The sequence below is a fragment of the Epinephelus fuscoguttatus genome, linkage group LG12 (assembly GCF_011397635.1).
Source record: "Epinephelus fuscoguttatus linkage group LG12, E.fuscoguttatus.final_Chr_v1".
Taxonomy (NCBI): Eukaryota; Metazoa; Chordata; class Actinopteri; order Perciformes; family Serranidae; genus Epinephelus; species Epinephelus fuscoguttatus.
In genome coordinates this window covers 23,070,005-23,094,679 of record NC_064763.1, presented here as the reverse complement: position 1 = coordinate 23,094,679, position 24,675 = coordinate 23,070,005, and the positions used below count along the sequence as shown (strand labels likewise).

The 24,675-nt window shown below is 43.8% G+C and overlaps 1 protein-coding gene across 1 annotated transcript in view; it reads left to right on the top strand.

Annotated features, from left to right (window-relative positions):
* The window catches only part of LOC125898355 (E3 ubiquitin-protein ligase RNF43), a 111,453-nt gene that overhangs the window by 52,101 nt on the left and 34,677 nt on the right, over positions 1-24,675 (top strand). Inside the window, exon 2 of the mRNA XM_049592140.1 lies at positions 19,778-19,891. Coding sequence (XP_049448097.1) covers positions 19,778-19,891 — 114 coding nt within the window. The remainder of the gene's footprint in view (positions 1-19,777; positions 19,892-24,675) is intronic.

Genomic DNA, 24,675 nt, shown 5'->3' with positions numbered 1-24,675 from the left:
AGAAGTGTACAGTAAATTCAGAAGATCTGTTTGGCAGTGTGTCAGTTAGTGACTGTTAGCTAATCATGATTCATTAGTCAGTAAGCCCAGCCTGTTCAACTAGAATCACCTTTATTGCCAACACAACAGTGGAGTTAATTAGTGAGAGCAGAAGTCAAAGGGTAACTTCCTCATTCCAGAAAAATGAAAGTTATTCAAAGTGCAGATTACTAACGATCCAGCCTTGCTCAGCAGTGTGTGGTGCAGTTCAGTTCACTCCCTTCAAAGCAATGCACAGTATTATTTTCTTGTTTTTTCATGGCCTTTAGCAAACACTTTTTCCCACGGCAACAAGCAACATCAGCTTCAGTTGTGTAGTGACCTGCTGCACCGTGATGCAGGACAGGATACAGGATACACCTGTAAATGTGCAGTAATCCTTAAATTTTTAGGCCACCGTTGGCTGCTGCTGCCTAGAGTTACAAATTAGCTATCATAAATTTTGTGAAAATCACAAATTCCAATTGAAAGTGCTGCAGTAGACCCTCGTTTGTTTAGAATATGGAAAGTAAACCCCAAGAACATGTTTCACTTTCTCAGAAAAACAGATGGAAGAAATCCCCGATAAAAGACTGCAGAATCTAGGGGATAAGTGACATCACAACTTTGACACTCTTAACAACATTAAAGATGAATAGAACAAACACAAATGGCATCAAATGTTCTAACTTATTGGAGCACTGGTGGCTTAGTGGTAGAGCAGGCACCCCATGTACAAGGCTGTTGCCGCAGCGGCCCGGGCTCGACTCCAGCCTGTGGCCCTTTGCTTCATGTCACTCCCTCTCTCTCGCCCCCCTTCACGCTTGTCTGTCCTATACATTAAAGACTAAAAAGCCCTAAAAAATATCTTAAAAAAAAAAAAAAATGTTCTAACTTATTTATGACGGTATCACCTGTCACTGTAGGTTTCGCAATAGAAATAAAAAGATAATTAAAAAGTAATATCAAAAACACTGTAGCATTACAATGATCTTTACAATGAACACATAAAACACAATAAAATGCAGTTGATGTTTGACGAACCAGGCAAGCATAAGTAAAAAAGAGGAACTTCAGCGATGCCCAAGAGGCAAACTGGCGCCTGGCAGCTAGTAGTCCACGCTGCATATTTGGTCAGGATGGGAACTTGGCATGAGCTACTACCCCAATAGTGAATTTTCAGCACATAGCTTTTATGTTGAAGTGCCATTTCCTGCTGTAGATTTAGTGACTAACGGACAGCTACCTGAAAGAGACGGCAAACTAGCTCGACGATATGACCAAATGCTGAATGTGTTTAACTGTGTGGACCTTGAAGTAACGGCATGTAATGAAATGTAATGTCTTTGTTTCTCCTGCTGTACAGAGTAGCACTGCAAATAATTATTATTTTCATTATCTCTTAGTCTGCCCATTATGCTCTCCATAAATCAAATAATAACTGTATCAGTGAAATATCAGAAAATAGTGAAACATGCATGTCCAGAGCCCAAGGTGACATCTTCAAATGGTACGTTTTAACCAACACTCTAAACATCCCAAACTATTCCGGTTATTATCATGTATGAGAAAGAAAACAATCAAATTCTTACATTTAAGAAGCAAGAAACCTGAAGAAATTACAAAAAAAAATTATTATTCAGTGATCAAATTGTTGCCAGGTAATTTTATGTTCATTGACTAGTGGTTGTAGCCCTACAAACATAGGAATGGATCTATATTAAATAGTAGAAAGTAGTAGTGTTTGTGGGTTTTTTTTATAATAAATAGAAGTATATGTTATTTTTAGTTTTTCCTGTGGCAGACGCCAAAGATACAAAATGCATTGAACCTCGATCATTACACACAAGTTGAGAGTGGCTTTGATCTAACACTTGTTCATTTCAAAGTTTCTCTCTCTTGCTCACACACACACACACACACACACACACACACTGGTCGTAAGAGAGAGTGGTGATCCAAAGGGCAGCAGTGTTTACCTGCCCACTTGAGTGGATTCCTCAGCCGGCTGGCTCAGACGCTGAGGTGGAGGCTCCGGTGCCTGCGTGTCTACTGTCTACACCGGAGACATTCTTTGCCTGATATCACTGCCGCACGCTCAACAAAGATGTTGAAAGGCCATATTGAAGCAGGACGAGGAGTGGAGGGGTGGAGGAGTGGAGGAGTGGAGGGAAGAGGGAGCAGAAAAAAGGGAGGGAGGGAGTCTGAGGAGATAGATGGACTCGGCTCATAAAACTTCGTCAGCGGAGCCGGAAGCCTTGAAGTGTCGGGCATGCAGAGGGGAGAGCAGGTGTGAGTTTCTGTATATGTTTGTGTGCGTGTGTGTGACTGCGCAGGCATGTGCGTGGGTGCATGTGTGTGCTCATGTGTTGAAGTGAGTGCATCTGTGTTTGAGGGGTAATAAATAGAGTGTGTGTTCTGGCCTGGCAGACATTGAGCTGGTCTGAAAATGCATACATACCGTACATGCTGTGTGTTTGAGGCTGCATTTATGTCACTGCTCAAACAAAGCAGAACTCACTGCTCCAAGGGCTCAAGGTTTTTTTTAAAATAACATTTCAGCATTTAGGGTGACAGAACACTTCATTTGCCGCATTCTGGTGAATTTCTTCTTCAATTTATGGGGAAAATGTCATGGTGCAATACAGTATGAGAAGAAATCACATGCTCATTTAACACAATCATTTGTTTTCGTTCTAGGCTGTAAAAGATGAAAACAACACATACTGTGAAGTAATTGTCAAATATTGTAATGGTTATGTGCAGTAAAGTTTACTTTAAACTGACTTGACAATAAGTTAAAGCTGGTTGTAGTCTGCAATCCTCACTGCCAGCTGCCACTAAAGTCCCCTAAATCTTATACACTGTTCCTTTAAGCAGCTAGCAGCAGTTAGCAGCTACCTCGAAGGAGAATATCAGCAGCTGAAAATGTCCGCAAACTGGGGAGACAGTGTAGTCTGGGAGCTTTTTACCCACCAAGCAGAGGACAAGATCAGCTGCCGTAAAACAGAGACAGCAAATGATTGTTATTGCCATGTTTTGCCATTGTTGTTATACGTCACACTTGAGGCTGACACTTTGGTGTTACGTGTCATGCCTCTTCTGCCTTCATCACACTGGCATGCCATCTTAAATCACACACAGGGCAGCATTATGCCAGAGTTGTTTGGTCCTGTATAAAAAAGCAAAGCTAGCATAATGAAGGGTGTTCGCTGCGGACCTATCGTGGGATCTCTGTGTAAAGAGGGCTATTGTTGCATCTATGAGTCACATTCTGACAGTACGTCAAAATAAAAGTCCTCTGCTACTGTCACGTTACTATTGGGGGGGGACAAATGCACATGTCCTAAATATTGGGGGTACGTGTCCCCGATTCCCTCCCAAATGTACGCCTATGCACTGGACAGTAGTTTAGATCATGCTTTCTTCACACAGGAGTAGGTCACAGCCATGTGTGCGTGCATGCGTGCGTGTGTGTGTGTGTGTGTGTGTGTGTGAGATAGGGAGATGAAGCGACTTCAAAGCAGCGTGGCAGCATTCTCTCAGCCCGGCCTGTTTACACTGCTCAGTGGAGTCTGCATTCCTCTGTCTCATTTTTCCATGGCATTCCACGAGGAGCTCCCAGCTCCTGGCTGCGTGCCCACGCCACAGCAACGTTTACTCCAACACACACCCCCACCCCCCCTCCTCCTCCACCCCTACCCATATAGTGCATACATACTTTACACACAACTGTGTACGCTCCATTTGGACATTAAAACAAGACAGAACCCAGCTGGGACCGGAGCACACAGCACCCAGCAGCAGCAGCTCACATGTACTGTAGCACTGCAGGAGATCCAGGGCTTTCTTCTGCTCCCTTGTTCCTCCTCTCCCCCTCCTCCTCTGCAAACCGACTCAGGTGGATATCCAGACACACAAATGTCAGTCCGCGTCCCACCGCCATCGGACAGAAACATCTGCGCTGGTTTGTCTTGAAAAGCTCTCAGCACATTCCCTGACCATAAATCAGGCCGCTTCAACGCCTGCCTCGGAGCCAAAGTGAAATATAGCAGTGAAAAAGAAAATAATTATGCTGCCAATTACAAGGTGTGCTGCAAGCAGTCGGCGGCCACATCAGAGACGCTCTCTGCTAATGTTTTTGTGACTATTTACTGCAGGGTTGCTAAGGATGCAGCATGTGCCCGGGCAATATGGTCACATAAACATTTGCAGGAGAGTAAAAATAACAGAAAAGCCCTTTATTTAGTTGTTGTGTTTACTCGCTCTTGGCCTTTATGACGGCGTTTCTCCGGCATCGGCCACAGGTGATTATGGGATTCCCTGCGGGGTGGAGTGGAGGGATGGTGGCAGACGGTGACATCTGTGGAGAAATATGTCTCTTTTTCTTTTTTTCTCTTTCCAAGGGATCCTCCCCTGGATTAAATTAGAGATCTTCCATGACAGGGTAGTAGGTAATGACAACTGCACAGTAAAAATACTCATCTGAAAGAGTGCTGCTTTTATGGAGATTTAATCTGAAAAAGATGCACTGGAGAGACCTTTGTAAGAAGTTATTTTCTCAATTATTTTGATTTCCTCTTTCCAGGAAAATAAAATTTAGTGCTGAACGTGTAACTCACATGATTTGTTGGTATGGAAAGGTTTTGCAGTGTATGATAAGTGTACATACTCAAGGACAGATGTTAAAGGAATCAACTGCGAGGGGAGAGGAAGTCAGTGGGTTAAGTCATTTTTGTCTGTCGTTTGTTTGGAGCAGATGGGAGGATGGGGACGCCTCAGAGGGTGTTTCAGGAAAATGATTTACAGTTTAAGCCCTAACCCCCAAATAACTTTACATCTCTCTGCAACAGCTTAAAGTTAATACACGTTTTAATTGTTTTCAGCAGCCAACAGGTGATTCACACCTGCTGCCAGTTGGTAGAAAAAGAAACTGCATTACACAGAAACATATATTTCAAAATCAGGAGACGGCATTTAAACGATGCCGACAAATAAATCACTTTAAAGCAGCTCTTTGAATTTTAAAATAACAGTATATATTTAACTTGTTTTGATGGATAAGCATTGTCAGCAGAAAATATAACAAAGCAAAGCTCATGTGAGGCCGTACAGTGGCCCTCATTTTCAGCCCACAAGCTGCGTTTAGGGTTTGAAGCTGTGTGAGGTTTAACTTGAAGAACAGCGAGAGGAAGAGAGAAAAATGGCTCCCTCCCATACGCCATAATAAAGTCTGACCTCTCTTTAAGAACAGTGTAAGAGAAGCAGTGGTGGGTGGGTTCAGGGGGGAACATGGGATTGCATTTCCAAATGAAAGAGGGATGTTAAAACACCCCCAGCAGCTTACTGTTTTTTATTTTATGTGCAGATGCGTAAAAAAGGGCACCTGTCTCTCGTTAAAGAGAAACACACGGTGGCCCTCCTCTGGTGTCCTCGTCTTCACTGTCTGCACAGCGTGACTTTTTCTGTTTTATGCAGTAGCTTTATGTTAAAACAGTCCCCTCTCTGAGACAGTTTGAACTTAGTTTAATGCATCTTTGCCTCATAACAGTGCGCAATGTGCCATCTGTTGTATATTTAAAATTTTATATAAAGCCTTGAGTTAACGTTTCTAATCATGCAATCAGTGTCAAATGTTCGTAGAGTCAGTTTGCTAACATGACAAGCCCCGTTTCCACCAAACACTTTCAGTATGGTACCTTTGGAACCAAAAGTAACCCTTCAGTCATGGTACCTAGACCCTAGCATTTCCACTGCAAACCGTACCCTTAAATGTGGGCAGGGTTGTTGTCACTCACTGCTCCGTCCAGCTCTCACTGCATTTCCTCATTACCGGTGACACAGAGGGAAGTCTGCACCTTGTTTATTGTCCACAGAACGAGGCTGCACGCCGACATTTTCAGAACAAAATGAAGCAGGCTGCAGTGAGAGTCTCTCTCCATGAGATGTTTGAAAATAGCAGGTTTGTGCATTTAGTCCTTCTCAGACAAGCTCGGGGGTTTAGTGTTGCCGAAGCCCACAGGAACAAAGCTCCACGACCAAAGAAAGGATTGGGATATATGCCTTTCACATAACCCGGTCAAAATTAATATATATAAACATTTGCAGATCATTACTAAAAGTGTATGTCATATAAAAACTAAAGCAATGGGCGAGAGGCAGCAAAACATCCTTTATTTTTATAGTTACAGTTTACTAATGAAACTCTCCACAGTATGAACAGTGGTTACATGAGCCTCAAAACCAGCCACAACTCAGCCCTGAGCAGAGTGACCGTCCTCTATTGACCAATCAACAGGCTGCAGTGTTGAACAGGTACCATCCACAACTTTTCATAGTGGAAACGGAAAAAATACGTACCGAACTGAACTGTACTATATTGATCAGTGGAAACGGCATGGAATTTGAGACGGATTTCCATGAACTTTCTCAGGATAAATTGACTTTAATTTGTCCAATACTTGAGTTTCTGATCCAATACCCGCAAAGCCAATGACCTTCCCATCAGCCTCACCTGTACCTCTAATGAGCAAATGTTAGCTTGCTGTCACACACAGTAGGTGGATGGACAACCTTTGGCTAATGCCAACGCTGCTGAGTTAATTAAGCATTGAATTACTAATGTAAAGCTCATTTATAGTCTATAAAATGTGAACTCTGACATGGATGCAATCTAACAATCAACCCTGAAAACACTCGAGTGTAATTGCTCAGTAAAAAAAATCAGTTAGAGGCTCATCAATTGCAGTAATTAGGATTCGTTTTAGCTTTTAACAGACAACTCGTCCTCCTCATGTTTCCCTTTGTCTGTTTCTTTGTGTCTCTCCTCCTCCTATAATTTGGAGTTCCCATCTGTGAACACCCTTCCTCATTCTCCAGGCTAATCTGTTTCCACAAAGCTGACCTTAATTTCCCAGTTGTAAGTGACTGACACGTTGACAAGTGTGGGTTTTCAATGTGACTGATGTCGTGGAACCTGAGAGAGTTAGAGAGTGGTCCTGCAGGCCAGGGACGGGCTGGAGGAAGCCTGGAGGACGTGTGGATGTGTCTACAGGGAAGAAGGATCACTGCAATACTAACAAACTGCTGGGTTACAGAGCCACTGACTTGTTATGACAGGGAAGTGCTGTGTTTATGTTTAACTCAGAGCTTTGAAATGTATAGCGGAGCGCTGGCCTGAGGCTGATGGAGTGTCCCCCGTTGTTGTGGGTGGTGTGTATGTTTCGGTGTGTGTTTCTGTAGCACCACAGAACCTGCACAGGAAGTGTGTAGAGGACACAGGGCTCCATCTTTAAGTGGTTTCCATGGTGATACCAGTGCGACCAACACACTGCCTGTTGAGTGTCTCTAAGTATCTTGTCACCAGACACAGAGAGATAGTGGGTCATTCTGCTATGATTTACTTTAGCAGCTAGGAAGACAAAAGATTTATAGGCATCATTCAAAGCACTTCAGGACACCTTGAAAGACACAGTTTTAAAAAAAACCAATAGAAGTAGCAATGTATCCATAGATCATAAAATCAAATTCCGTAGAACACAATAAAAGTTCATATAAGGGCAAGACAAAAAACATAATTAGAAATATTCGGTATGAAATCATCGTCATAAAGTTACATCTGCGCAGGTTACCATATGTGTGTCACCATTAAATCAGACTGAATATACCAGCTTGAAAATGTGTGTTTTCAGATGGGATTTTAAAGTGGAAAGGGAGTCAATATTGCGAATGTCATGGGGCAGAGGGTTCCAGAGGTGGGGGGCAGAACGGCTGAAGGTTCTAGAACCCCAAGGTAGTCCAGCGGGCAGATGGATGCACCTTCACTGTCCCAAAAACCCCTAAGTAGAGCCCCTTTCTGACTACTGAATGACCCTGATGGGCCTCGATGGGCGTCGTTGCCTGGGGCACCCCAGAGTCTAGGATTGCCACCATTGTGCAGGAGACTTTCTTTTACAATAGTGGTCCATAAGGGAAATGCTTTTTGGGCCGCAGGTGATCTGGCAAAAAAATGGAAGCAATAAAAGCGTCTCAACCAAAATCTAATATGATCTGAAATCGCGGAGAAACACTAGGAGATCCAGCAACCAGGATTACATGTTTTCCTGATGTTAGCATGTAGCTACATGTAGCAGTGTATGCAATGTAAACACTTTGAGTAGCAGGCCTGGAGGAGATGACCATATAAAGAAATCTTTCACAAGGTGACGTCAGGGTGACTCAAAAGTAGAATAACCCTTTGACTGTCCATTCATTCTTTGACTTTGAAACCAGGTCCTGTTTAACTATCTCTGCAGCTTGGGTTGAAATAACTTTAAGGCTTTATTCTTCATGTAGGACATTATAATTTCCCCACGGAGCTCTAAAAGTATTTTCACTGACTATTTTCTAAATGAAAATCTGCTGCACTGATTGAAGCACAGGTGCATGCTATGATGAAATCCCTCCACGTCTACTCCAAAGGAGGGAAGCAGCTACTGAGGATGATGGATTTATGTAAGCGTGAGTGTCAGTGTATCATAACACAGTCTCTTTAGGTATGTTGCAGCATCAGGAAAACCAAACATTTATCCCCTCATCTGGCAATCCACCAGTAGAAGTACTCAGCAACTTTGTTTAAGGACAAGATTCAGGCTCACTCCTCAGCTTCCTTTCTTTAAGACTCCTCTCTCCTCTTCCCTCTCCAGCTTCTTTCTTCTCTGTTGTCTAATCCCTTTTATAGAACAGAGAGACAGTCTGACGGGCCTGGAGTCGGGGGGAAGCACTCCTACTTAAAGAAAGCGCCCGGGCAAATTTGGGGCTGGTGGTAATTATTTGGGCCTCATTATGGGATCACATTTCCCCGAGTCATTCTCTGTGGTAACCGTTACTGGATATGGGGCTGACACTGTCAATAAAGCGGGGGGAAAGATGACACGCCTTTTGTTTTGACAGGACCAAAAGCAGTAATGCGTCCTGTTCGTTTGCATTTGCAAAGAGAGGAGAGGCGAGGGCCTCAGAGCCACTTTTCCAGATGCTTTGACAGAGAAAGACCCTCCATTTCACTCGCCTGGCACCGGGTCACGCTCATATCAGCCTTTCATGTGAATCTACTTACTGTAAGGTCATGAGATACAAGGCTGTTTGATTGAGGAGTGTGGTATGAGGAGTGTGTATCTGTGTCATCTATGGCACCGAGACCTGGACCACAGTGTGTGTGTTTAAGCCAGCGCTACGTGATTATTGGTCCAAGGACGGATATGATATTTGAGAAAAGGCTCAGTGCCTCGCCTTTCAGCGCCCCCCTGAAGTAACCGCTGAGACTCAGGGTCCTGACCAGTGTTTGGCTCCTTACTCAAAAAAATGTAATTTATTACTCATTACTCGTCACTCTTTCCAAAAGTGATATTAATACTGCTTACTTCTCCCTGCCAACGATAATGTGTTACATTACTTGCTATATTACTTTTCACTCACACCCCACAAAATTGGTAATTGTGTCATTTCTCCTGAAACTTCGTGTGCCTCTCTGTGTGACTTTCAGGGTAATCTCCGGTAAGCACAGCTAAGGCTGGATAGCTTGGGGGTCTTCTGTTGCCTGTGACTAGTATTTCCCAAGGATCTGTCTGAAGGATGGGGAGTCAATCAGGGAGAAATCTTGTGTAGCCTGACCTTTCTTCAGTGCTAGAGAAAGGTCTGGAATCATTGATTATCTTTCTGCTATAGGAGGGCCGAAAATGCTCTGACTTGTTTTTGTTTCTTTAAACCAATCGCAGTCATCTTGGGCAGCACTAAGCCCAGGATGCAGCAATGGTGCCCTTGCAAAATAGTGTCGCAAAATAGTGTCAGGGTCACTGTGTGATTCAACTTTTAGTGATATTAAGACAAACATGATTTGATAATTGGTGCTCTAGCGGTGAAGCATGACTGTACTTTAGCTCTGGAGGAGCTCACTGGACCCATGAAAACCACAGGTGATTTGCTGGCTGTATGTGACTCCAGCAGAACATTATTGTGACAATATCACAGAAGCTTCTGTGAAGTGGAACGGATCGGCACATTTGTGAAGTCAGTGTCACTGTCACTGCCAGAGTAAAAGGATGCGGCAAATCAACTCTGACTGGACGTGTCAGAAATTGGATCAACACCAGTGGCAGAGTCCTGAGAGATGGAATATGGGCTTTTCCGAGGTGCATTCACAAGTTGTTTTATTTGTTGTAGAGCGTAACAACAACTCACCAAAAGACCACTGCAGGCATGCTTCATTGAACGACCCAAATCTTCGTCAAAACTTGACATTTTCAATATGTAAGTTGTTAATTTGGTGGTTGTTGTTGTTTTCCCATAGAAAAGAGAATTTGGAAACGGTAACATACAGATAGCAGAATGAAGGGTTAATGCTCGCCAAAATCAGCACCCCAATGACAGGTTTATAGCCACAGTCTACATCCACTGAGTCAGGCTAATTTCATTCAACTTTTTTGCCACTTGTAGCCTGCAGCTGTCCACAATTAAAATCCAGTTTTGGTTGTTTAGTCAAGGTAGGGCTGCAGCCATCCGTGCCGCTGACTGCTGAGGGCTCAACTGTGGGGTATATTTCCTGAAGCTTTACACTGTTGTACTGTTGGTTGTATTTGGTGTTACAGGATTTTTGAGGTAGTGTTTTTCTGCAGTTTAAACAGTCTTAGTACTATTACCTGATTATCTACAAGATCAAAGTAATGGTGCTACGCTGCTATGCTAAACCTGGCTCTTACTCTAACTTATCAACTAAGGCCAGCAAGCCCGTAACTTACTGCATCTCCTTACGTGTTGCATTAGACGTGAGAAATGTGCCTGGACTTCCCTTGGTGAGTGTGACCTTTCCTTTCTGGGGGGTGTGTGTGGTTGACCAGCTCACTTGAACCAGACGACTCCGCTGTTCCATCAGATCAGTCGGCCAGCTCACTCTTCTTCATGGTTGTTCAGAGTAAATGTGTATTTACATGGATAGTCCGTGGTGGCGGTCAAAGGCTATCTCAGTCTCTCTGTCTTCAGAATGTCTTGTCTCCGGCATCTCCCTCATGGCATGCCCGTTCAGCTCAAAGGCCCCCTCCAGATGCAGCTGATTAGCGGCTAATGAGCCAGTACCACCAACCACCAAGTGTGACGTCAGTGCTGACCCTTACTCCTACCGCCTGCCTAAGCCACACCCACAAGGAATTCATTAAACTACCAGTGAAGCTATCATAACAAATGGGAATATTTCCATCTACTCAATGTGTGATAAGTGTTTCCATCTTCCAAAGTAGCTTGCTGCTTTGTGACGATGCGTGCGCAGCATGCCGGTTACAAAACTGAATCCAGGCATGTGACTGATGTGACAACAAAAGTAAGGATGTAACGAGTTATTTCTTTTTGGATAACTGTAATATTATCACCGAAAGTTTATTACTGATAAGTAACACTACTCGTTTACCGCCTAACACTGGCCCTGACACACAAGGCAAATGGTCGGCTGTCGATCAGCGTCTGTCGCCCTAGTTTTTGTGGTGATTCAGCATTTTTAATCAGCCTTGGAGACGGCGGTAAGAGAAATCGCTTAAGCAAAGAAATGGAAGTGAGGAAAGTAAACAAACAAAATCAAGAGGCTGTGAGATCAAATCAGACTTGTTATAGTAGGTAAGATAATATTTTCATCCATTGAGCTGAGATTTGTAAGTGTTTGTGTCACTGTTCGCTAACACACAGTAATATGCTACATTGGGTTGTGTTGTTAATGTGCTAACTGGCTAACTAGCATTTTGAATTCATGCTGTCAGGCTTCTGGTTTCCCTTTCTGAATGATGAATACAGTCTACCGCCACCTGCTGGTATGGAGAGTTATTTCCGTAGTGCTAGTTGGCCGTTGGCTGTAGTCTTTGCACTGTGCACACTATAACTTTTTGAATGAGACACAGGCCACGTGAGGCGACAACAGTTGGCCTTCATTGCCACTAGTTCTTTGATGTCAGTTTGGTGTGTGTGGGACTTGAGACACACACTCCTGCACCCAGCGCCGAGTGAATCACTCCCCTGCAGGACCACAGAGGGACTTTTTGCACCAGTGGATCAGTAGACACACGCTCATGCACACATATGTTCACATGCAAGCACATGCTCAGGTGCCTCTAGCAACAATACATAGCTGCGCTCTCATTCATCAACTCATGCTCTTACACAAACACCCACACTGTGATTTTCAGTGAGGTGGCAGGAAAGGGGTCAGTGTCTCAGCCCGTCCTGTCACCTCAGGCTCCCTCTCCCTTTAACAAACACTCACCCCGGGCCAAATCTTAGTGGGGACACACAGTGAGTTTTGCCCAGTTACCCGGGCAACCAGATTCAGATCTCTTTCAACTACTACATGCGGTCTCGTTGCTACTTTTGCCAACCACTTTTCCTGCGCTTAAAACAAACATTCACCCTCGTTACAGAATCCTCTGCCAAGTTGAATAAGAGAAGGCTTTGATTTACACCCTCAGAGACAGATATAGAATCATTAATTTATGTTGTGCTGTCAGTGAGGCCAGATCACTTCAATCAAAACAGAAATTAACTGTTACATCACAAAAGAAAGGAGTCTAATAACATGGGACAGTTATTATTCAAATAAAATGCTGAATGTTATTCTGTTAACTTTGGCACCAAAATCTGAGGCCTGGTCTCAATTTTAGCTCACTGCCACAGTAGGCCCGCTGCAGCACACTGTCTCTGACTCCTGTCTCACTTTAACAGCCCGCATGGAAGACATGACCCTGTATTTGAGTGTGTGTATGCAAGTGTGTGTGCGCGGAGCAGGTGTGTGTTTAATGTTGGGAGTTCCAAGAGAGACGAAGAGATTTCATTAGATATAGAGCCCAGACGTGGGAGGCTGAGTCACAGTTGTGGTTGCATGGACAATAATTCTTTAACCTGACTGAAATCATTCTGAAACTGTTTTCATGGGCGCCAAATAAAGTGATCCAATAAGATGTTTGTTTACGTACCCCAAAGAATTAAGTCAGAACATAACTTTTTGGACTTATGCAAAGTTCCAAAGTAATAATTTTATTAAGTCTTGAAAAGAAGATCCCTCACACTGCTTTTGCTCAACTTCACTAAAGTTCTCTCTGGACTTTTGTCGAGAGTATTTGCAATGCTAAAATACTCTCGACAAAGGTCCAGAGGGACCGAAACATTAGCAGAGAGAGCACTGTGTGGGATCTTTTTTCAAGACTCAAGTGAAACTTTCCAGCACACCTGCATCTGAGACAGTTGGATGTGCGATTATCTTCCTTTATCCAATTTTATTAAGAAAATTCAATACATTCAATCCGTAGAGTATAGGTAGGAGGAAAAGAGGTGGTTCTGCATGTTAATACAATTTAGTAGTATGAAACTTAAAGAAGCATTCACTGCTGGAAAGCTGGTCTTTTCATAAAACTGGGCCATCTATGCAGTAGTGAGACACAAATACTTTGGAAATTGGTGCCACATGACCAGAGGAAACAGAGGAAGAGAGCTGCAGTATTCGCTTTTGCTCCAGAGGTAGAAAACCTACAGCCACCCAAATGCACAGTGCCGCACCACTGAACGCTCATGCTGGTGGGTGACATAATGTGGGTTGCTCATTTGAAAACAAATGGTGGCAAAATATCTCTAAAATATGCTCTAAAATATGAGAAATAGGCAACGCAGTAACAGAATCTTGGTTTATATTGATCAACACTACCTAGTTTTACCATTTGATCTGAGTTTGGTCTGCATGTGTGAGGGGGTCTCTCTCTGTACTCTCTGTGTCCACGTTGGTGTGCATATGAATACTAGAAAGTACAATTTATAGTTCACTCAGCAGCCCAAGAGTGAGCAATAATCAAGTGTCCCTTTAAAATCTAACCCAGGCTATTTCCTGCACCTACAAGTTACTGACATCCCCTAAACACCTCATATGCAGACTGTCGGTAAATGTTACAATTAACCAATGTCCCCGAAATGTGACATATGCAGGCTATGCACCAGTTATGTCACCTAATTTACCCCTATGTGGGGCAAACATGTGCTGAAAGAATATATTTATTCCAATCTAGGCCTCCAGGATCGCAGCTCGGCCTTGCTAACAATTTTTCCCAGTGGCCACTTGCGGTACTGCAATTAAAAAAAAAATCCCCATTTTTCCCCTTAGACCACCATTATAAGAGACGTCTGTTAAGAGGTTGACAGGAATTATGACTTCATATGAAGTTTTTATATGGTTATTAGTTGCTAATGTTTTCCAATTGAACGGATTATTGGCAGTATATATTAGCCCTCTCAACCCAATTGGAAATTCCCTCTGATCGGACCAGTCTGCTCTGATTAAGGTGGTCACATGAGGCTTCTTTATTCTGATTATTAGTGGAACATTAGGGTCCATGTAAACGCAGCTGAGAATGTGGATCAGTCAAAAAGCAGTAGATATTGTAGTATGTGCTTTTAGGTGTGTGTGTGCGTGTGTGTGTGTGTGTGTGTGTGTTTGCATGTGGTAGAGTTGATTGAATTCTTCCCTGATATGCTCAAATCTGGCAGGCTCTCCAGGCCTCGGGGCAGAGCTCTCTATCGATGAAGCCTTTTCTCTTCCTCACTCCTTGTCTTGATTTTTATAACATAATCACACTGATGGATTTCTATCATTTCCTACTCAACCAATCTGCTTCATTTTGATCATTTTGCACACAGCGTTTCATCCAGTAGTTCTTGTGAAGCCCACTGTGACCTGAGCAGCTGGTAATTGATTTGTTGAGCTCGATGAGAGGTGCGAGCTCTTTTTGTTCCCCTCTAACGCACACTGACATAACTGCCTGGGCCTGGTTCCCTGCTGGCAGCAGATGAACTAGAAAGCTCTCTTGCTGATTATTGGCAGATGAAAAAAGAAGATCCGCAGGGCTAAGTGAGGGGAAAAAAAATATTATTGACTTCTCACCACAGCTACTATTTATCCTCCCCTTTTTTTCTGTCCGTGTATTTGTTTTTGAGGCTGTTAGATTCTTGCCTCAGAATATTTTTGGGGTAGTCTTTGATTGAGCTGGAAAGGAATGCCTTTAATCGTGGCTACAAAGGAACCGAGGGACATGTCCCCGTCAGTTTTGCAACAGATCTAGACAGATGAGGAGGAGGAGGAACGGAGGAGTGAGCATTGTTAACAGTCTGTGGGGAACTGTTTGCGTGCCCTGTGGTTTCTAGTCCCTGTGAAATGGAGACGCAGTGATTTGGTTTCCCAGGCCCCTGTTTCTCAGGGCCATACAAAAAACCAAATGAAGACGTTTCAGTCCGTCCTGGTTGCCATTTATAGTCCAGTGGCAGTGTGTTTCTAAGTGGTAGATGGCACCAATGGTGGCACATGGAGAGTGTTCACAGCCATCTGATTGTAAGCGGTGTGGGCATCTCTAAATAGAAGATAATGCTCAGTCTTGTCAATGATGCAAAACATAGACGCTGTGACCACGGAGGTGGTTGTCCTCAGAGCCTCAGAGAGCCAGAGGAAACGAAAAGCAACCGCTCCTTCTGAGCCTGTTTGGCTCAGCTTTGGGATTATTATCTGTGTTATTAGGTATGATTGCACAGACCCGTGCATCGACATGTTTAACATCACAACAAGATTCAAACATGACCAACTTAGCCTAAAGATTCAAAACAAGCATTCCTCTTCCTGGATGTAGCTCCTTTTTCAACATTTCCCACAAACCTATAGCAAGAGGTCATGGCATCAGTGAAGTAGTGTCATTAAAGGATTTTTTTTTTTATTTCTTCCTTTTTCTTTGTTAAGGGCCAAGTTCAACTTTAAGCCTTTAATTTGGGCCTAGTAAATGTGGCCTGGTATAGAGGCAGCTGGCAGCGCAGCGTGCAGACCAGGCCAGAGGTTCCTGCTGTCGGGCTGCCTGGCTTCCTGAACAGGAGCTTCCATTCAGGCAACATGTGGAGGTCTGAAGACATCATGCAAGGCAGAATCTTCAATCAGCAGTGTTAATTTCCCATTTCACCCTCGACTCTAACTAGAGAGAGGTGTTGTGGATTAGTTTCTTGGATGTTTATGTGACTTTGAGTACTTGTACCTTGTCTTGAATACTCTAAATCAGTGGCTCTGATGTACCCTCACATCCCTATCAGAAACTCAAGTCATCCATCAGTGACTCCTCATTCTACTTGAAATTCTTCAAGTCAAGCTGTCATTGTTTTTTTGTTTGTTTGTTTTTGTCAGTCAGCGTGCGTTACATTACAGTGTTTCCCATACACTGATTCATGTTCTGCAGCCCACCACAATATCAGCATTAACCGCTACATATTGACATGTTTTTTCTATTTAAAATGGCTAAAACATTATTTAATTGTAGAGCTGCGTGCAGCACGTTGATTCGCCCAGCCCCTCTTTACCCTGCTCTCGCTTTTTCCGTCTCTCAGATCACAACTCAACCTCAAGCTAAATGAGATTGGCTAGCAAACAAGCCCACCCCACAGTCCCTCCACCTCAGTCCTCGCCACTTGGAGACTACTTCAGGAGAAGAGCGGACAGTAGCTCCAGAGACGGAGTATTGAGGGTGCAGAATTTAAGAAGCTGACTCAGTACACGGTCCCTAAAAGAGACGACGGGAGTGCGTTTGGAAATACTCACTTAAGAGTTTAAATTCTTAGCACTGGAGCTTACTGTTCAGATATTCAGAACACCATATTTGGAGCAGCAGAGCGTATAGTGGGCACTCTGTCTCGGGGGATGGAGTAGCAAATTGAATGTGTGGTTAATTTAACTGTTTGCTAATTCATATAGAAACAAAACGCTCTATTTCTTGCAGTAACAGTGCTCTCGTTTTAGTGTAGTGTCAGGTTGGATTAACGAACACACCCTGTTGTAGATGCAGTGCATGCAAAAGAAAGGAACAAGTATTCGGATGTTTGTAACAGCTAAATCTGATTCAAAATAAAAATTGTAATTCCGTTACAGCCCTGTTTGTAGCACTTCTTTTTTCATACATTGAATTGGCAGTGTTAAGGTTAGGTTTGTCAAGTTTGCATTCATACTTACACTCTCAATCAGAACCAAGCAGCAACCTCCAGGGGTGAAAAATGAAGCCAACACAGAAGTGCCCAAAACTGCAGTTCCTCTAATGGCCACTTGAGGCTGGCTCCTGAAGTGAGTCAATCCCCATAGACCCCCATGTTAAAATGCCCAACTTAACAGAGGAAATAAACATGTTTACAGCCTGATACAAAAACGGTTTTGGTCTCTATAGCTAATTTCCCCCTTTCATGACAAATGTGCGAGGGTGAATTTTTATATAACTCACCTGTTTAAATGTTATTAAGGCTTAAAGTTATGCATAATTAATGGCGGGGCCACTTTGAGTGACAGTTTGTCGATGGTGTCCCCAGCTTCTCAGTCAGTTCCACCCCTCAATCCTCCACGGCACCAGCCCTATGACCAAGTATGGTCACATCTGGCTCCAAAAACCAAGATGGCGACAGCCAAGATGCCAAACTCGAGTCCACAATCCAATGGGTGACGTCACTTAGGCTACATCCATTACTTTTACAGTCTGTGATCATGCGCATTGTTTTAAGTTGTTACAACTGACTCCAGTTGACTCAGTGGTTTTTGTGTGACAGTGAATTTACTCAAGATCACAATAATAACAATTTGTGATTCAATTCACACTTTTATTTTTCTCCTAAACACAGATGTGTGGATATGTTTCTTTTAATGGAATCAGGATTTATAAGCTGAGACATCCAATGACCTTTTCACGTCCCCCAGTAGCTGCAGACGACCCCCGATAATGCCCCGTCAATAATGCATTGCTTGCATGGTATTTGTCTGGCTGGTTGCATCATTAGTGTTGTTGTTACTTATACTAACACTCATAGTAGATACCATATTAATTATTTGTGGTACAGCATGTAAATCCATGGCACTGTCCAGTCACTATACACAAGGTGTTTCTTCCTACCTTCTTCTATCTCCGTGCCCCACCCCGGTCCCCAAAGTCTGTTTTCTTTCTCCTCTCTCTCCTCTCTTTCTCTCTCTGTCTCTCCTTGTGACAGACATGCACCAGCCCTGTACATTACGTCAATTCCCCTGGACCGGGGTGCCAGCTGTTGATGTCACCCTTGGGTCTTTTTAATTTAGGGATTTCCGCTGGGTGAGATGAGGGGGAGCCCCATGACCTCAGCCCACAGCCACATGAAGAGGCCCACCAGGGCCGAATCAGGCCGGGACAGGGCCTGTACAGGGCAGGGCAGGGTGGGGCCGCTCTGCTGGGGTGTGGGTGAGCGCAGGGACTGGGCACTGCAGGGTGATCTGTGAGCTGTATCTGATCGAGGAGCACTGGTGCACTTGTTGATGTCATGTGAGGAAATGAGCGCTGCACTAGGGTGTTTTAGGAGCGGTTTGCTCCCCTTTGGACTGCCGTGCGATCTCTCATACCCGTGACAGCATGTCTGTGACTTGCAAACACCGCTGCGATCCCTTGAGCTCTTAAATGCAGCCTTTCAGCAGCTACGAATTTCCTCCCTTTCAGAGGGGATCAAATGTTCCTACCAAAGACTATCTCTCGGTCTTTCAGTGCTCAAGGCTTTGAGTGGGAGTGAACATCCTTACATCCATCCATGTAATTGATTTTGTTGGGTGCCAAAGTTTTTCCTCTTGATATCAACTGTGAACGATTTAGAAAGGAAACGCCTTTATTTAACACATAAAAGCTTCTGACAAGTGCAACTGTCTAGATAATTTATTTTTCACTGTTGGTTTTAGTCCAGTCTTTGACATCCTTTGGGTCACATGCTGTAGCTGCGTGTTTTTGGTATGAATGGATGAATATGTGGGATATACTGCAGTATATACACAGCATTGAACTGGACATGGGTCAGTTTTATCTGCCTCTTAAGTCTTATTTTCCTTTTTTTAACTTTAGTCATAAAGCTAAGAATTAAAGGAAAAGTTTGGATTTTCTGAAGTGGGGTTGTATGAGGTACTTTTCCATAGATGGTGTATTATTTACTGTAGATGCCAGTTTGCACGCCCTCTTGGAGAAGCAAGTAGGAGTACTGCTAAGGAAGCTAAGCAATGTACAAAAATGTAGCAATGTATTTTAGCCACCGAAAAAAATCAATATCAGATTAAGTCTACAGCACCAGCAGCTCCCGTGTTCTGCAAGGTAAAATTGCTATTTTTTTCAATGGAGTTTGTCTTGAAGAGAGCATACAAGAGCTTCAGTTCCTCATCGGAAACCACTGTCTGACAGCAAGGTCAAGATATTATAAAAATAGTATCCACTTAAACTGATATGAATTTTTCAGGTGGCTAAAATAGGTTTTGCTGCTGGCCATCCACAGCAGTACACTACTTAGTTGCTGTGTCAGTACTTCTGCCTGTCTCCAAACTGGGATCATACCGACTGCCATCTACTGTAGGTAATACACTCAATGTGTACCTCATACAACCCCACTTAAAAAGTCCAAACTATCCCTTTAATTTCATGCCTTGGTAATAATGCAGAAGAGAAGAGAAAGAACAAAGAGATACATCAGTGTGATTAGGTGGAAAGACTCTGTTGCTGTTTGCGTACCTGGGCATTCATTCTTCTTGCACTTCTCATGACAGCTGCACACCCAAAACTCCAGTGCAGTGAGCACTGAAAAAAATGCACTCCCTTTGAACTGAACAAATGATCCCAACAGAGACATCTGCATTGTTTAAAAACTTTATTTTCCTCTTCTGGTATGAGATCATAACCTCTTTCTCTCTTTTGTTTTGCAGTATCACCCTCTGTCTCTGTGCAACACGAGTGAGGATGAACGACAAGAGAGTGACTTCATCACTATTGTCAAACTGGAGCACAGGGTACCCCGCTGTCTGCCGCTGCTCGATAAGGTACAGATCACACACAAACCTGACTGCTGGAGGAAATGTTGCATTGTACCTTTCTGTTAACCACAGATACATTTCTACACTATTATGTAGGATATACTTTTAAAACTGTTTCAGCAGTGCTGTGATTAATGTGTTTTTAGGTTTAGGCACAAAAACCTCTTGGTTATGGTCAGGAAAAGATCATGTCCGGACTTAAAATACCCACTTTTGGTGGCAGTCATATCTCATCAATGACCCATCAAAAACAACCGCTTTTCATGCCACTATACCGCCAGGAAACATAGCAATGTCTCGGTAAAAAACAACAGTTAGTAGTAGCTCTATCACAGCAGGAAACACTGTGATGTCTTGGTAAAAAATCAACTGCTATTCAAGGCACTACTCCAACACGAAATGCAATAAAAACAACCACTTTTTTTGCCTCTATACCGACAAGAAACGCTGCAATGTCTTGGTACAAAACAACCACTTTATGTGCCACTATTCCGGCCAAAAACGCAACAGTGTCTCTGTAAAAAACAACCTTTTTTTTGGCACTATCCCTGCTTGAAAACAAGAGCTACGGAGCAACCACATTTTGTGCCCTAAAAGCTGCTGAAAACATGACACGCTAAATCACAACCAGTTTTGTTCTGTTGTTGGTCTTGAAAAGTGGCCTGCAGCTTGGGCAGGCGTCTCATCTGACAAAGTCAGCTCATATACTATGTCACTTCAGAAACGTTGATATATGTATGAAACGTGCAAAAGTAACTTGTTCATGCTTTGCAGAACGTAAAATGCCAACATTTTCTTTAGGCGATTGAGCTGCACACACACACACATACATGCCACAGAAAATGCCTCGTGCATTTTCATCGTCGAACGCTCTGAGAAACTCCCCTCTCTGTGACCCCTTCCCCTCTCAGACACGGCAGCAGACAGATAAACCATCTTGCCATCTTGTCTCCTCTCCAGTACCCCTTCCGCTCTTGGATTCAGACATTAAAGAGAAGATGGTTTTAGAGGGAATTATTTGGCAGGGGCTTAATGTTTTGTTCAGGACGGTGATCTTTCAGAGTGAGGGCTTGGACAGGAGGGGGTGGGCTTAGCTCAGCGCTGCTATGTAGCAAGTGGCAGTGAGCCCTGGCTTTGGATGTAAGGCTTTCAAGCCCCAGCTGTCACTGGTCCGATCCCAGCCAGCCGGCCGGCCAGCCAGCCAGAACCAGACACTCGGCATTCTCCATTTCTGCTTCCCTCTAATATGAACGCAGCCAGAGCTCCATAGATTCCACCCACACTGGTTTAGATGTATGTGCGACTGCAACAGAGTTGACCTAAATCTCCCTTGTGTTTAAGTATTCTACCATACACACTGGCTGGCATAGCCTAACTTTAAAGTAGTGTGATTTAAAACTGTTGCTATTTTTTCCTCGTTTTTCAAGTGGTGACAAATTAGCAGGCAGGAGTATAGTTAGGCGACTGCCTTTTTTTAGCCTGTGTTTTCTTTTCCCCTAATTTAAAGCCATGTTTAGGAGCTGCCCGCCGTGGCGACGATGTAGAGACATTCCCACACTTCCCCGCTCCTTTCTTCCTCCTCCTGTTGCTCCTTCAGTGGGAACCAAACCAAGCCGGCCATAAGGGGGGAAGAGGGGTGTCACTCAAGGCTGACTTCAGAAAACAGTTTTGATTAAAGCCGTAATGGCATCACTATGTTGTCCCATAAACAAAACACGGTCTCCCCCTCATGCAGAAGTACCCTTCAACAAAAGACTGTTGCTTCCGAGTGCTTTCTCCCTCCCCGCAGATCGCCTTTGAAATCAGGAGAAGTGAAGGAGGGAGGGGAAGGGGGGTCTTTCTTGTTGTTTTGGTCGTCTGGAAAGTATGTGTTGCAATAAACTCCACTCCAGCCACCTGCATCCTCGCTTCCTCGGCCAGATTCAAAGCTTTTGGTCGTGGTGGATTTATTGGGGATTCATTGTGCAGCTGTTGAGGAGCTCGGCCTTTTGAGGAGGATGAATCAGATGGTTTGGGATGTGCGGTGCCGGGTCAGCCGTGGTCTCTGGATGGGACTTGTTTACAGTTTAGTCTGACTGTAACCCGCCCCGCTGATCTATAGATACTCCGACGGCCACAGAGGGTTCGTGTTGCACCGCGCACACTCAGAATAGACTGTAAACCAAACAAAGTGAAGCTCAAAACCTTGAAGGATAAAGTTTCATTGTTGTCCTTTGTTTTTATTTTGGTTTTTCAGAGGTTCCTATCCTCAGAGGGAGATTCCTCTGCTGATTCACAATGATCTGTGTCGTCTCTCTAATGCTCCTTGTTTTATATAGTATCTCTGAGCAGCTTGGAAAGTTAAAGTTCATCTTTTGGGATGTCTGTGCTACAGCAGGACATCTTTAACAGGGATGTAGCCAAATCTAAGCACAAATACTGTGATGGAAACAGATATTTATTCTACCTGAAGTTGCTTGTTAGCATTCAGGGAAAAAATGACATTTGTGCATCATTAAATTGATTTCTGTCAATGTGGATGACCACAAGATAAAAATAACATAGGACTCTGATTTCACGAACTAGAAGTTTTGTTATGAAAAAGTGATTTTGATATTCTGACCCTCCCTGAGTCAGGGCAGAGCAGGCTGAGGGTGTATTAGGAGGAGGAGGAGGAGGAAGAGGAGGAGGAGGAGGCAGCATCAGGTGCTGGAGTAGCGAGACAAAAGCCTGGTGTGGCAGAAGGATTCTTTCAAACCCCTGCAAGTTATACATGAAAATGAAGATTTGAACCTGTTGTTTTCAGCAGTATGTGTTAATTTCCTGGTTTCCTGGTGTACTCAGGAGCGTTAAGAGGATTTTAGGACATTGGGGGCATAGCCTGGATCTCTGTTGGGTTGTCCAGGGGCTCCTCCACTGGCATTTTTTTGATAATCAAGCTCTATTAGTGGCTCTATTTAGTGGCGTATATCGGTGTGGTTGCAGAACTGAAACTTCCCCCATGTGCCAAGCATGTAGGAGATAAATGGTGGTCGAAGTGAAAACACAAGTGGTCCTATCAGAGCCAGTGTTTGGTTTGTCTCATCTGGGCTTCTGTAAAAACAACATCACCGTTTCCCACAGGAATAGCACCTATGTGTGGTGGTAGCTTATGATGGTAGCTCTGCTTCTCAGCAGTGCTTTACTGACTTTAAATAGCAGGGTGGAGAATTGATCAGTCAGATTGAGGCTGGATCGATCAGAGCTGATCAGATCAGTTGGTTGGGTTGGAGGAGCAGCTGCTATAGAGGCTAGTGAAAGCAAACTTCAGACTCAGCACTGGACAGTGGGGTGTGTAGTTTCCACAGGAACGCAGCCACTTTCATCTAGAGTAGTTTGGGAAAAGATAGAGAACACTAAAATGAAAGCACTGTTGTTCTAGAAAGTACAGTGTTGTATTTCTGCATGAATTAATCAATTAAGTTTCACTGCGCCTGGCATTCTGCTGCTCCATCTGTGCCCAAAATATGCTCTGTGCTCCGAGAGTGTGGTGCTCTGAATAACCAAACAGCATATATGAGGCCCTGCTCCATATGTAGACGAAAAAGCTCATTCTAAGGTAACGAAAACACAACGATTCTTATTTTCAGGTGATGATAAACTAAAGAAAACATACTTACTATAGTAAATTAAATTTCTGCCAGTATAGCCCTTAAAATTCTACACTTTAAATCGATGAAATTAAAGTCGTGTTAAAAACTAAAACAAAGACCTATTTATTGAACCATTTTGAGTCATTTGTTAATTTTTTTTTTAATCCATATTTAACCAGGTAAGTCCCATTGAAATCAGCGATCTTTGTAATGAGGGGGACCTGGCAATTAAAGGAGTACTGAACCCAAAAATGAAAATTCAGCCATTATCTACTCACCCATATGCCGAGGGAGGCCCTGGTGAAGTTTTAGAGTCCTCACATCCCTTGCGGAGATCGGCGTGGGCAGCGGCTAGCACACCTAATGGCAGATGGTGCCCCAGACTAACGTCCAAGAACACAAAATTGAATCCACAAAGTATCTCCATACTGCTCATCCGTAGTGATCCAAGTGTGCTGCAGCCGTGACATAAAAAGTTGTTTCGAAAAACGTCATATGAACTCTGTTTTTAGCCTCACTGTAGCCTGTAGCTCTGACTGCTTCTCTGTGCTCCGCGCTCACGTGTGCGCGCTTGTGCGAGACCAGCGAAAGCATGAGCTTTGCTCACCCGTGTTTACATCATGTGACACGTGCACCGCAGGGAGAGACAACGTAACCACAGAGCTAAAAGATAATTTGCATTACGGTCTATTAGCAAAGGGCAGCCCAACATGTCTGAAGACTTTGAAACTGAGGAGGAACAGCATTTCTTTGTTGAGCCGTATTTGTTTGAGCCCGAGTATACGCACGGAACTCAGGCTACTGGACGAAGCAGCCGCCGCAGCTCATGAGCCTAACCCTCAGCCAGCCGCAGAATACCAGAGTCGAGCACTGGAAACCTGGTGGTGTAGTTGTTTCAAATGCAAAGCAATGCCAACGGATGAGGAAAGTCTTTGCTGCTCAGACTGGGAATTGACGATGCCTGCACTTGAGAATCTGGACATCAGTACTGACAAGACTGCTGCTCTTCAGAGACCATGCATCACTGATCACCCTGAGTGCACACACGTGAGCGTGGAGCACAGAGAAACAGTCAGAGCTACAGGCTACAGTGAAGCTAAAAACAGTTCATATGACGTTTTTCGAAACAACTTTTTATGTCGGGGCTGCAGCACACTTGGATCACTACGGATGAGCAGT